The 13,004-nt window shown below is 40.5% G+C and overlaps 1 protein-coding gene across 1 annotated transcript in view; it reads right to left on the reverse strand.

Annotated features, from left to right (window-relative positions):
• Window positions 1-1,612: 1,612 nt before the first annotated feature.
• Window positions 1,613-13,004, reverse strand: part of LACE1 (lactation elevated 1) — a gene marked incomplete at its 5' end in the record, with an annotated part of 54,940 nt that continues 43,548 nt past the window's right edge. Inside the window, 3 exon segments of the mRNA XM_009082137.1 lie at window positions 1,613-1,744; window positions 2,478-2,591; window positions 4,318-4,458. Of these exon segments, the coding sequence (XP_009080385.1) occupies window positions 1,613-1,744; window positions 2,478-2,591; window positions 4,318-4,458 (387 nt within the window).

Consider the following 13,004-nt stretch of genomic DNA (forward strand, 5'->3'; position numbering starts at 1 on the left):
AATGACTGTTTACAAAAACACACTGTAAGCCAATACGTGCAATGCCATGTTTTGTTTCAGTTAGATTCAAATCAAGATGACACCAGTGCATTTTGAACTAAAACAAAGTTTCCAGCTACAAACACGAGGATGGGTGATGTCTCCTTAGGTATCACTTCATACCCCAGTTTGTCCACACAACACATTCCTAGTGGAACATGCTGAATGGCTTCAGTAATACTGTGTACTACTCACCCCAGATCAGGGCAGGTGTGTTAGCAGCAGTGGAAGGTTTGGTATAGATGAAGCCTGAGAAAATTCAGGGCAGAGATATGTCACTGATGCAGAGGCAGCATATCCAGGCTGGCAAAAGCCACAAAGTTTAGGAAGCACATCAACTTGTGCTTATACATTACAGCATAGCCTGTCGTACCATAAAGTTTCCTTCCCCATCCATTACTTAGATCTTAATCCTGTGTGGTTTCGAGTACCTTCGAGCTTCTCCTCAGGGTCCTCTCTTGGTTCAAACCACTAGTTTTCAATGAACCAGGCTGAGCAAGAGTCTGATTACAAAAAAACCTTCTGAAGCCTGAAAGTCAGCAGATGGCTAGACTCAGAAGATAGGGAAAAAAACCCCAACAACATACTACACAGGGCTTCCAGGATTCTAGTAGGGACAATATCAGGAGTTTCATAAAGAAAGAATTTGATTTTTCTTTTGTGCAAGCTGCAGTGTACATGATAGAAGCAGTGCATGAGCCACAAAGTGCCCTCATCATGTGACGTTATAAATCTACTATCAACCCTACATAGTCCATTAACTTTGTCTCTAGACCAATTCTCCAGGAAAGTTCTAATCCCATTAAACTTCATGAACATCAAGGTTATATTTTTAGAGAATCACAGAATCACAGAATCATTAAGGCTGGAAAAGACCTCCAAGATCATCCTTTGACCAAACATCACCATATCAAATATTTAATAGTGCTAAGTGCCACGTCCAATAATTTCTTGAACACTTCCAGGGTGTGTTCCACACTGTTTCTGATACATCCAGGATGCCACTGCTCTTCTTGGCCAGGTCCTTTTCTGCTGGGCAGCTTTCCAGCCACTCTTCCCTAAGCCTGTAGTGCTTGTTGTGACCCAAGTACAGGACTTGGCACTTAGTCCTGGCTCATGGATCCAGCCTGTCCAGATCCCTCTGCAGAGCCTTCCTGCCCTCCAGCAGATCAACACTCCCACCCAACTTGGTGTCTTCCACGAATTTAATGAGGGAGCACTCAATCCCCTCATCTGGATTGCTGCTAAAGATACCAAGCAGGACTGGCCCCAGCACTGAGCCCTGGGGAACACCACTGGTGAGCAGCCACCAGCTGGATGGAACTCCACTCACCATCACTTTCTGGGCCTGGCCACCCAGCCAGCTTTGAAAAGGGGCAAATGAAGGCAAAATTTCACATGTCCACACACAGGTGATACAGAAAAACAACCAAGTCCTCATGTCTAAAACTCAAAAAATAATTAATGAAAGAAAACATGGTCCAGATCATAAAGTGCAATTATTATTTCAGTTGTGCTAAAAAGCTTTCCAATGCTGTAATTTTACTTCTTGGTAATTTCATTCAACTTTTAGTTATGTTTTTTTGCTTCTGTCCCCATCTTTCCAGTACTGTTCAGTTTGCATTTCTGTAAGCCGTGAGACAGTTCGGTGAAAGGCAAAGACTTCCTCTTCTCCTGTGAACATGGAGAGTCCTTTGGCAGAATCCTACATTAACACACAAAACCAGTACACAGAACAGTGAGAGATGTGGCTCTATGGAAGTGCATCTTATCCAGCTCCTAATGCTGAGTGCTCTACAGGCTTTGACAAAACAAGGCAGCAGCACGGCACCAAAAACTGAAATGAGCATCCAAGAATCAAAGCAAAGCACCTGTTTCAGCTAGGTTATCCTCTGAAGGGGCATAGCAAAAAGAATAATTTAATTTTAAAACAACATGATGACATGTTAACCATTTCTTTTCCCTTCTTTGTTGACTAATTGTATACTGATTTAGAGAAATTATTTAAATATTCATTAGCAATAACTAGGCTATAGGGAAAAAGAGAATAAAGAACATGTAAACCAGCACTGTTTGTGAGGACTTGTGAGGCTGTTCTGTACTGTCTAGGAGGAGGTAGAACAGATCACCTTTTACTTCTGTATTTTAAATGTAGGAGCTAAACTTAAATCAGTATTTTCATACACGAGTGACTAGATATAACGATTAACAATCAAAATGACCCTGAAACTTACACAAAATGGTTCTTTATATTGTGACATTTTCTTTGACTATGAAGAAACAGCACAACATGTAATTATCAGTGACAGATACACTGCAGAAAAAGCAGCAAATCACTAGTTAAATGTTTTCTTGATTCCTCTTCCTAAAATACTGCTGTAATTATAAGACTGAACTCAATTCTGTTACGAAAGGGAGACGATGTTCATATCATGTACCTGGCTCAAGTCCAAATCATCCATCAACACTCTGTTGTCCTGTAGCTCACCACTGTCTTGTTCTAGCAGGAACAAGCTCTGGAGAGGAGTCACAGCAGAACAGATAATACGCACCTGAGAGGAGCAAAACAGCAACAACATCATCACTTGGGCTGTACAGAAAAGGGATAGAATACATGATTTATGGAAAGTAAACTTCAAATTATGACCTTGGAGGTTTTTTTCCCCAAGTATTTTCCCTTTCTCTTATTAGCACTGCTGTTACAGATTGACCTCACTTAGTCATTTGGAATATTAACCTTACAGGATCATTTTTTCAGTAACAACTCATGTAGCCTTTCCTCAGAGAACAGTCTAACTGTGTTATTAAATACTCAGAGTATCTGCTATACAGACAATGAGTTCACCATAAAATTTACTTTCTAAAATAACAGCTACACAGTAACCAATGCTTTCTTTTCACCCCCAGTTAGATTCCTCTCAGCAGTAAGTGTGTTGCACTCGTATTCCAAATTTCCCAGGCCAAGTGGAGCCTCCTTTGCTTTCATCTGTGCTACTCCGGTGCAAGTTCCCTGCTGGTAACAGCAGTGATGCTGTTTCCATGTCTGCTAGGAAGAGACACAATGTGCAGTGAGCTATGGTATCTCTGGGGGGGCTGCAGTGAAGACAGCCTGAAACAATACCAGAGGAGGAGACTCTTGTTGGGAGTCTGCAGGCAAAACATTTGCATTGTGGACAGGCATCCACAAATATACTCTCACAGGTGTTTTTCCCAAACAATTACTTTTGATGGGAGTTTAATACTTCAGGTGTTTTTCCCAATTACTTTTGATGGGAGTTTAATACTTGTTTTATTCCTAAGGAGGAAGTAATAGAAAGTGACTTGCAATTCTTAATGACAGCACATAGCTAGAGCAGAGCACCCCCTATTTCTGACACATAAGGTTATTAATACCAGTGTATCCTGTTAGAAACTGTCCATTTCCAAATCATAAAGCATAAAGAATCTGGCTGATTTGAATGGGACTACTCACAGCTGAGTTAGTCCAAAACCTCACTGTACTGGGGCCTTTCTGATCAACAACCAATGTCAGAACATTCTTGAAAACCTCCAACCTCATTCAGTATTTCCCAACTGCATAAGCATTGAAGTGTGTGCATATATAATCACTCATAAGATTGGGTTTCATATCTTGCATTACCATTTAAAAAAATGAACTTCCCTTTGTTTTAGTCATGCTGATTTTGCTTCATGCTGGTTTTGCTTCCATGATTGAAATCATTGTAAATCCACATGAAGTTCTGCATTTATCACTACTATTCCATGAACAATTCTGCAACTTAATGTAAAGCCTACAGTGGCTGTTTCCTTCAAACTGAATAATGTAACTGTGCTATTAACTCCTCAGTATCCTGATCAGGAAGGCACTAATTCCTGACCAACTGCCCACACAGATTAAAATCTAAAAAACTTAATTTAGTTCAGCACAGTTGGCAGCAAAATCTTTAATTACTAAAATGATGACATGGCTTCTGTAGTTTTCCTGGGTTAGGAAAGAAATAACATCCCCATTCAAGAAAGGCAAATTTGCTCAGGCTTTTATTTATGCTCATGCTTAATACTTAAAGGAAACTAAAAAATACTTGCTTATTTGCCTTTATTGTGATGGGGCCTTTGTTTTGTGAAGCTGGAATGATGTTTCCTTGTAGTGCTAGTTCATTTTGCTTATGTTTTCCAAATCATTGCTACAGAAAGCCTTACTTCAAACCAATTGTAACAGTCAGGTTTTAGGACTCCCAGTGTTATTCCTCATATACAAAGGAAAGGTTTGGTTCTCACCTTATGCTCATAAAAGGTATCAATAAGAGTAATGAAACGACGAGCCTGTGTCCTTTTACCTATTGTAAGAAGTGGTATGTCACGAACAAACACAGTGTCAAAATGCTTTGATACTTCCAAATAGTCACTGGCTCCAAGAGGCTGAAACAAAACAAACCAAAAGAAATGTTCATCAGAAAGGGACTTGGGAGTGCTGGTGACAGCAGCTCAATGTGAGTCAACAGTGTGCACAGGAGGCCAAGAAGGCCAATGGCATCTTGGCCTGAGTAGTGTGTCCAGCAGGACTAGGGCAGTGATCACCCCCCTGTACTCAGCACTGGTGAGGTCACACCTCAGTGCTGTGCTCAGTTTTGGGTCCCTCACTTTAAAAAGGACATTGAGGCACTGGAGTGAGTCCAGCCAAGGGCAACGAGGCTCAGGAAAGGTCTAGAACACATGTCCTGTGAGGAAGGGCTGAGGGAATTGGGTTTGTTTATCCTTCAGAAGAGGCAGCTCAGGGGTGACCTCATGGCTCTCTGCAACTCCCTGACAGGGGCTGTAGAGAGGTGTGGGATGGTCTCTCCTGCCATGGCTGCAGGGAGAGCAGCCATGAGCTGAGACAGGGGAGACTGAGATTAGATGTTAGGAAAAATGTTTTCCATGTTAGGATGTTCAGGCACTGGAATAGGTTGCCCAGGGAGGTGGTGGAGTCACCATCCCTGCAAATGTTTAAGAGGTGTCTGACACTGAAGGATATGGTTTAGGGGTTCCAGCAGAGTGGAAGGTTCATGGTTGGACTCCTAGTTAAGCCGTGATTTCAACCTAAAGCATAAATAATTTGGACAGATATTAGATGCTTTCTATCGACAAGATTTTAAAATGCAAATGCATAGGCTAGTTACTAAATCCTAAGCAGACTTGCATTTAGTTCACCCAAGACTAACCCAGACTGAATAAAAATCTTATGTTCTAAGTACTGAAAGCAAAAGTAAACAGAGAAAAATACAATTTTGCAGCAGTTCCTTTGTTCAGGGTTTCTCCTATAATGATGAAATAAAAATCATAGAATCATAGAACCACCAAAGCTGGATGAGACCTCTAACATCATCCAAGCCCAAACATTAACCTGTCACTGCTGTAACCCCTAAACCAGATCCTCCAGCACCAGATCCAGACACCTCTTAAATCTTCAATAAGAACTTACTAGTTTCTCTTTTTGGATCTAAACCATGAACAGAAGATATGCACAAATAGTAGTAGCTCATTCAAGTACATTCATTTAAAATTGCTTTTTCATTATGTGAAAGGTTTTTTTTTTTCTGCAAGATCTATCCTATCAGTACCAACTCTGTGTCACAGAGGAAAGACAACAGGGGAAATGGGCTCAAGACCAGATTACACTGCTACTAGAGGTTCTGGCCATCCAATCCATATACAGCAGCTCCACTGAAGAGCAGATTTCTGCTGTTTCAGCAGATAACAGCCCTCCCTCACCTTTACAGTACTGCCTTCAGGCCTTTCCTTGCAGCAAGCACAGACTGGGTCCTGACTGACAACAACTCAGGCTTGGACTAGGTAACTAGGCTAGTGGCAAATGGTTTTAGACACACAGCACTGTCCTCTGTACAACTCTCCAGGGCTGAAATGTATGAATCTCAACCAGTGACAGAAAGTATTTCATTTTAGTCAGCAGCAAACATGAAGGTATTTCCTCCTCCGAAGTTGCTAATAAAGCCACAAATCCTCCTAATATTGATCCATATATGTGTAATCTTCTTACTAAAAGTTTAGCCTGATTAATCTGGTCCTCTGAACAACGTTCTAAAAATAACTTGGCTTGGTGCGTGTTTCTGGTACTATCTGATCTCTTTTGTTCCATCAATTATTGATCAAAACTCAACTTCAGAACAATAAGACATTTAGGAAACAATTGTCACGATTTGCTACCAGTTCTTTCACATGCTACAATATTATTTAAAAAAACCCTTGAAACATTACCAGAAAATAATCTTTCTTGTGGTATTACTGTTCCTGCATCTCCTGTTGCAGAGTTCTGTCATTAACTCTGATGCCAGGAGTCAGTATTTTACAGACATCACACTAATGCGAAATGCATTAACACTAACATGGGCTGTGCTCCTGACTAAGTGCTTACTGCTCTTCAGCCTGCTTGACTGAGTTCTCACCTTCATTTGTTTTTGTTTCTCTGTCTACTTAATGCATTTTCAGCTATCATCATCTCAGTTCAAGTAGGATGTTTATTATTTGGAGCTCTCTGTGGGCTGTTCTAAGAGTTAGTCGTCTCCTCTTTCTATTATATAGTCCACTTAATTATAGTATAAGGCATCCCTTCTTTGTTGACTCATCAGTGACACAGTCTATCATCTTTTAGAGATTGTCTGAAGAATGCAGAATGCTTGACACGTTAGAAAAAGATATTTCATCTCAAGAGAAAAATCTACTTTTTGTTGATGTTGGAAGATATTCCAGGGCCAGTTCCAGTAATATCCTGAAGAGTTGTGATTGGCAATAACTATTAATTTAGTGCAGACACTCCAACACTCCAAAACTTCCTAAAATCAAAACACAGTTTAAGACTGGATAGTATTTACAACTTAGATATTAAGCACAAACAAAGAAATATAGAGCTCCATTGTTCCCAAAGGAGCCACACACTATCACTAGTGAAGCTGATAAAATGGAGCACTGATGTAATAATTCAAGATCATAATTCCATGGCAGAAACAGAAAAACTTAAGGGATGATTTGTGATGCAGTAACATGCTGAAGGTTAAATAAAACTGGAAAGATAGTTAGGGCATAGATAACTTGGTTAAAAACTTTGAAAGTTCTGATGCCAGTGCAAATCATAGAACCATAGAACAGTTTGAAGTTACCTTAAAGATCATTTAGTTCCAAACAGCAGAGCAGGAATCTGAGATCTGTGAGCCCTGGGGTTGAAGATATTCTCTGGATCAAGCCCCTTGCCATCTCAGGTTACCTCATCACAGAATCCTGGTAAGAACTAATTTTGCTTAATCTTACAGGAGAAGCTTTTTAGTCACATTTCTCATAATGGAAAGTTGTTTCAGACCTTTGCTCTTCTGATTAAAAAGATGCTTGTAACGTCCAGCTCTTTTTTCTTTTTTTGGTTTATGTTTTGTTTGTGGGTTTATGTTTGCTTTTTTGTTGGGTTGCTTGGGGTTTTTTTTTGGGGGAGGATTTATTCATAAACAAGTTTATCTTCCTGTATGACGGGGGGGAGGATTTATACATAAACAAGTTTATCTTCCTGTATGACAGTGCTATCTACTAACTGCAATAGTGCATTTCCATTCTCAGACTTTATTTGTGTGACTGGTGTAGATGAGCTGCTCAGGTTTTTAAGTTTTCCTCTCCTATGTGGAGAACGTGCACAGACTCTCCCAAGTAAACCTCTTCTGCACCTGCTGTGCCTGGATTAATTTTCTTACACACAGATGAATACTGTTTTAGTTACTGATATTTGTCCATTCCCCAGTGTTACCCCAACTAAGATTCAGTCTCAGAGAGCACATTCATATGTTCATTCATCATTCAGCACAACCACTCCTGCCTTAGAAGAGCTTAGAACAAGGACAGACATCCATACTGACTCTACAAGAAGTGAGATGTCTCAAAGACCTATCAGCTGGTCTAAGCTGCTGCAGACTAGAGGAACAGCAAAAGGCATGTTTCTGCTCCCAAAGCCCTCACTGCCAAATTTCCAGTTCCATGTCCAAATTATGGCATTTGTCAAGGAAACAGTCTCCCAGAAATCATTAAGGCTTAAAAAATTAATAGGTCTATTTAAATATTGGCACTTACTGTTAAGATTTCAAAACCATGGTCAGCAAAGCTTTAGGAAAAAAAAATGTGGGGGAGAGAGAGGGAGGGAGGGAGGAGTACGTTCAGGAACTGAAGAAACAAAAAATTGAATTAAAAAGTCAAACCCTTAAAACCACAAAGCTTCAAAAATCTAGTATTTGTGTATTCCCTAGGCAGTGAAGTAAAGAATCTAAACTCTCAAGGTTTATGAAGCTTTCACTGAAGGGAGTCCTTCCTGAAAATTAAGTCCTGATGCACATAAAACATAAACCAGAAAGGAGGTTTGACTAACAATATTACTACATTACATTCTGTCTGGGAATAAAACCAAGATCACAATCAAACTAAGGAAAACTGTGATTCTAAAAGGTACTGAGAATGCACTTACCTATGGTATGTTTGTTTATAAATATATCTGACAATCCTACCATCCTGAAGTTGACACCAAACTACAGAGTGGATTCATTTAGCAGTTTTTAATGAAGGCAATTTCCTCAAAATGTTTCAGAATCATTAAACTGCAAGTGCAGTTGTGTCATCACATAAGGGGGACATTCAGTGGACTTAAAAGACAGACACATTCCTAAATCACTTGTTCCCTTTGTAAATGGTGACTTTCTTCTTTTAAACTTAGTTACATCTTTCTTTTTGAAGTTCCAGCTATTCAAGTTAGGAACTATGTCTTCCTCCTTGTCTATACAGTGTGACTGTTACAATGGAACAAGATAACAGAAACTGCTGCTTATTTGTGGTGTCAATCTACACAAAAACTGCATTTTGCCAATTACAGAAATGCTGAACAACCACTAGAAAAAAACCACAGTAAAATAACCTTTTACAACATAGATTTTTAAATTATTTTCATAGCTTTTACACTGTTATATGTTTGCCTGTGGTTAGTAATCCAAAACCTCCAGGGACAGTGAATCCACCACCTCCCTGGGCAGCACATTCCAATGCCTGAGCACTCTCTCCATAAAAAAATCTCTTCCTAATATCCAACCTAAACCTCTCCTGGCAGAGCTTGAGTCTGTGCCCTCTTGTCCTGCTGCTGGTTGCCTGGGAGAAGAGACCAACCCCCACCTGACTCCAACCTCCTGTCAGGGAGTTGCAGAGGGTGATAAGGTCTCCCCTGAGCATCTTCTTCTCCAGGCTGAACACCCCCAGCTCCCTCAGCCTCTCCTCATGGCACTTGTGCTCAAGTCCCTTCACCAGCCTCGTTGCTCTTCTCTGGACCTGCTCCAGCACCTCACTATCCTTCCTGAACTGAGGGGCCCAGAACTGCACACAGTATTCAAGGTGTGGCCTCACCAGCGCCAAGTACAGGGAAAGAATCACTTACCTGGTCCTGTTGATCACACTGTTCCTGATCCAGGCCAGGATGCCATTGGCCTTCTTGGCCACCTGAGCACACTGCTGGCTCATGTTCAGCTTTCTGTCTATCCAAATTCAGGATGACAGACCTTATGCTTGAAACAGAGTGGGAACTAATTGTCTGTTTTTTAAGAAACCCAGAGGGTGGTTGGGCACTGGAACAACTCCCCAGGGAAACTGTCACAGCCCCAAGCCTGACAGAGTTCAAGAGATGTTTGGACAATGTTCTCAAGCACATGGTGTGATTCTCAGGGGTGTCCTGTGCAGGGCCAGGAGTTGGACTAAATGATCCTCCAGGGTCCCTTCCAACTCTGATTACTCCGCATTCTGTGACATGCAACATAAGGCAATATTTTGCTGACATACTTCCCCAGGTACTTTTGTGGTTCATGAACTTCCAAACACTTCTGCATTAAAGACAACTTCCATTAAACACAACTGTTAGTCCTTTAGCTTTCCCATCCAGACAACAGTTTTATCCACATACTTTCCTGTCATGTTAAGACACTACGTTCATTGGTACTGGGCAGCTGGATGGAAGGATGTATTTGATTACCCAGTGGAAAGACTACAGGACCCATGAACAAAAGTGATTGAGCCGTGCAGGGAACAGAACTCCGGGAGCGCAGCAGGCAGCGCGGGGCCCGGCAGAGGGCAGCAACTGCCACGCACAGCCCAGGAGCACTAAAAGGCAGCAGAGAGAAGACTAGATCTCCCGATTCCCTTGGGACCGGATTAACTATAAAGTACATTGCTGTCTAAATTATTTATACCGGATCAAGATTCAAGCCAAACTGGTATAATTACCAGTTGTATGAACACTGACCTTTATGTGTGCATGCAGAAATGAAACTGCTCTGATGGGATATGAGTTACCTTTGTATGAGTGATAGTTTATGGCAGAGAGATGTTAAACCCAAGTTAATATGTACATTTTATTTTAAAGAGTATTTGGCAATCATAGAAATTTTAGGGGTTGGAATGGACCAGCCCCCCCTGCCCTGGGCAGGGACACCTCCCACCAGAGCAGGTTGCTCAAGGCTTCATCCAACCTGGCTCTGAACACTGCCAGGGTTGGGGCATCTACTACCTCCCTGGGCAACCTGTGTCAGTGTCTCACCACCCTCACAGGGAAACCTTTTTCCTAATATCTAACCTAAAATTTCCCTCTTTTCAATGTGTACCCATTGCCCCTTGTCCTGTCACCGCAGTTCCTAACAAAGTCTTTCTCTAGCTTCCTTGTAGCCCCTTCAGACACCAGAATCTTTCATTCACAGACTAACTCCATGAAAAAACTACTTATGTTTTGCAACAATCTAACTGCACTGGCAAATGCATCTCTCATTGTACAGATGGATAAACTGGCAAGAAGAAAGTAAATGCTACACAGAATGGGAGAAGTTCATGTTAGCATTAAAATTCAGGAACTGTATGTCCCTGTTCTGCCTGGGGCCTCTCCCACCCTTCTCTGGCTACATTTGTTCACTTTATGGGGCCTTAGAAAAGGTGGTGTGATAAAGTTTTTGATGAAAACCAAGCATAGCCCTCCTGGATGATTACACTGGAGAAGCACATTTACAGGATGAGTGGGTAACTACTTTGATGCCATGACAAACACTACCACATGCCACACTGCCTGGTGTGTCAGGTCTGAAAAACTGCTGCTCATTTTGCTCTAAAGCAATCAAAATAGATGAATATCCTCCCATCCAGCATTATTTTTAGTTTTCCATATGTTCACATAGCCAGTAAAGAAAAAAAGCCAAGTGTATGAATTTGATATTAACTAAGTTAGCTAAAAACTTGGGATTTTCCTCAGCTGGGAAGCTATGATTTAAAAATTGATACATACAATAGTGTAGCAAGGTGCTTTCTAACAAGTCAACCAAGTTAATTACATTAACTATACCAACTGTATGTCACATCAGCATTGCATGCAATATATTCTCTGTATTCTGTTTCTATAAACGTTAATGGACAACTGCAATTATCACTCCCTGATGCATTATTTTAGGCAGAAGTAACTCCTTATAGCTTGACATGAAAAAGTTTTATGCTAACACATGAAACAATAAACGAAAGACTCATACCAGAACGGTACAACTCTATCTCCCAAGGTCTTCAGGTATGAATTAAAAAGCAGTTATTCTGAAAAGTCAAGTTAAAGCTAGAGGTGTTTCAAATGGTATCAAGTTACCAATTGCTGATTTGCTATTTTCATCTATTATGTATTAGCTGACATGTCATGAAACTGTGTTATATCAAAGAGGAAAATGTTTTAGTATTTCCCTTTAAAACAGCACTTTGATTTTATTTTGAAGGAAACATCAGTGAATTTGAAGAGGTCTTACAGTCTGATCATAAGAAACACTGTGTTAGGAATGTCACTAAGTTAACTGTCTGAGAAATTTCCAGCACACCTTATTCCTGCACCCACAAATGAAGATTTCTAGGCCTGGATGTTATCCTTCTGGAATGCACTGTAACAGTTACCCAAGCCCAGGCTAAAGATGTATTGTCACAACACAGTGAAAGCAGAGTTAACTTGTGTGATAAGCTATTTCTCCAACATAACAAAAGCATCTATCCTTTCACACACTGACTCTTGCAAAACTTAAACTCTTTTTTTCTGGAACCCTTAAAGCTTATGGATAGCCAAAGGAATCAATTAACTAAGTTTCGAGAACAATGTTGTCCACCCACTCCTGCCACAGTGATTACCAAGACCCCCATGAGCAGCACTGTATCACTGTTCCAGAAAGCTCAAAAAACAATATTGTAACAAATCAATGTAATCAAAAATAACTCCCCAAAACACCTCAGTCCCTTCATTACACTCAACTCTCTACCTTAAATTAAAAATGTTTTTGAAATTATGAATCAAATGTAGCAAAGAAGTTTAATCAAGTTAATTACATTAACTAAAGCAAATTAGATGAAATTTTGAGTTGTTCTCTCAGAAGATGTTGACAGTGTAAACTTTTTAGCACACACACACACACAGTCTTGCTATCTTGTATTTACTAGATAGGAAACACATAAACAAGAGTTGACATCCACCTTCCATCACAAAACTAGTTCTCATCTTGAAACTTTCCCATTCTGAATAGATGCCTCAAACTGACTTCATATGAACACACATCTCTGTGTGAATATTTTTTTGTAAAAGTTTCAGTCAATTACTATATTTCTGAGAGAAACTAGTTTAGTCCTCAAGTTAGACTTTCCTCTAGCTCAGTGAGAAGTTGTTGTGCTTCCATGACATGGACCAGGCACATCAAAGTTGGAAGAAAGGTTGCTTGGTATCAGGGAAATGTCTTATACAAGTCCTGTGAAACTCCCCTCAAATCCAAGTAAGTTACAAACCTTGGTAAAACTCAGTCTGAACTGGCTGCACAGATTGATAGTAGACTAAGTGTTGCCTACTCCCAAAAGCATGAGGGGGCTGAGAGCAGGTTATCACCCCAAGATGGACTAGGCACATTGCC

Source organism: Acanthisitta chloris, unplaced genomic scaffold (assembly GCF_000695815.1).
Source record: "Acanthisitta chloris isolate BGI_N310 unplaced genomic scaffold, ASM69581v1 scaffold20429, whole genome shotgun sequence".
Lineage (NCBI taxonomy): Eukaryota > Metazoa > Chordata > Aves > Passeriformes > Acanthisittidae > Acanthisitta > Acanthisitta chloris.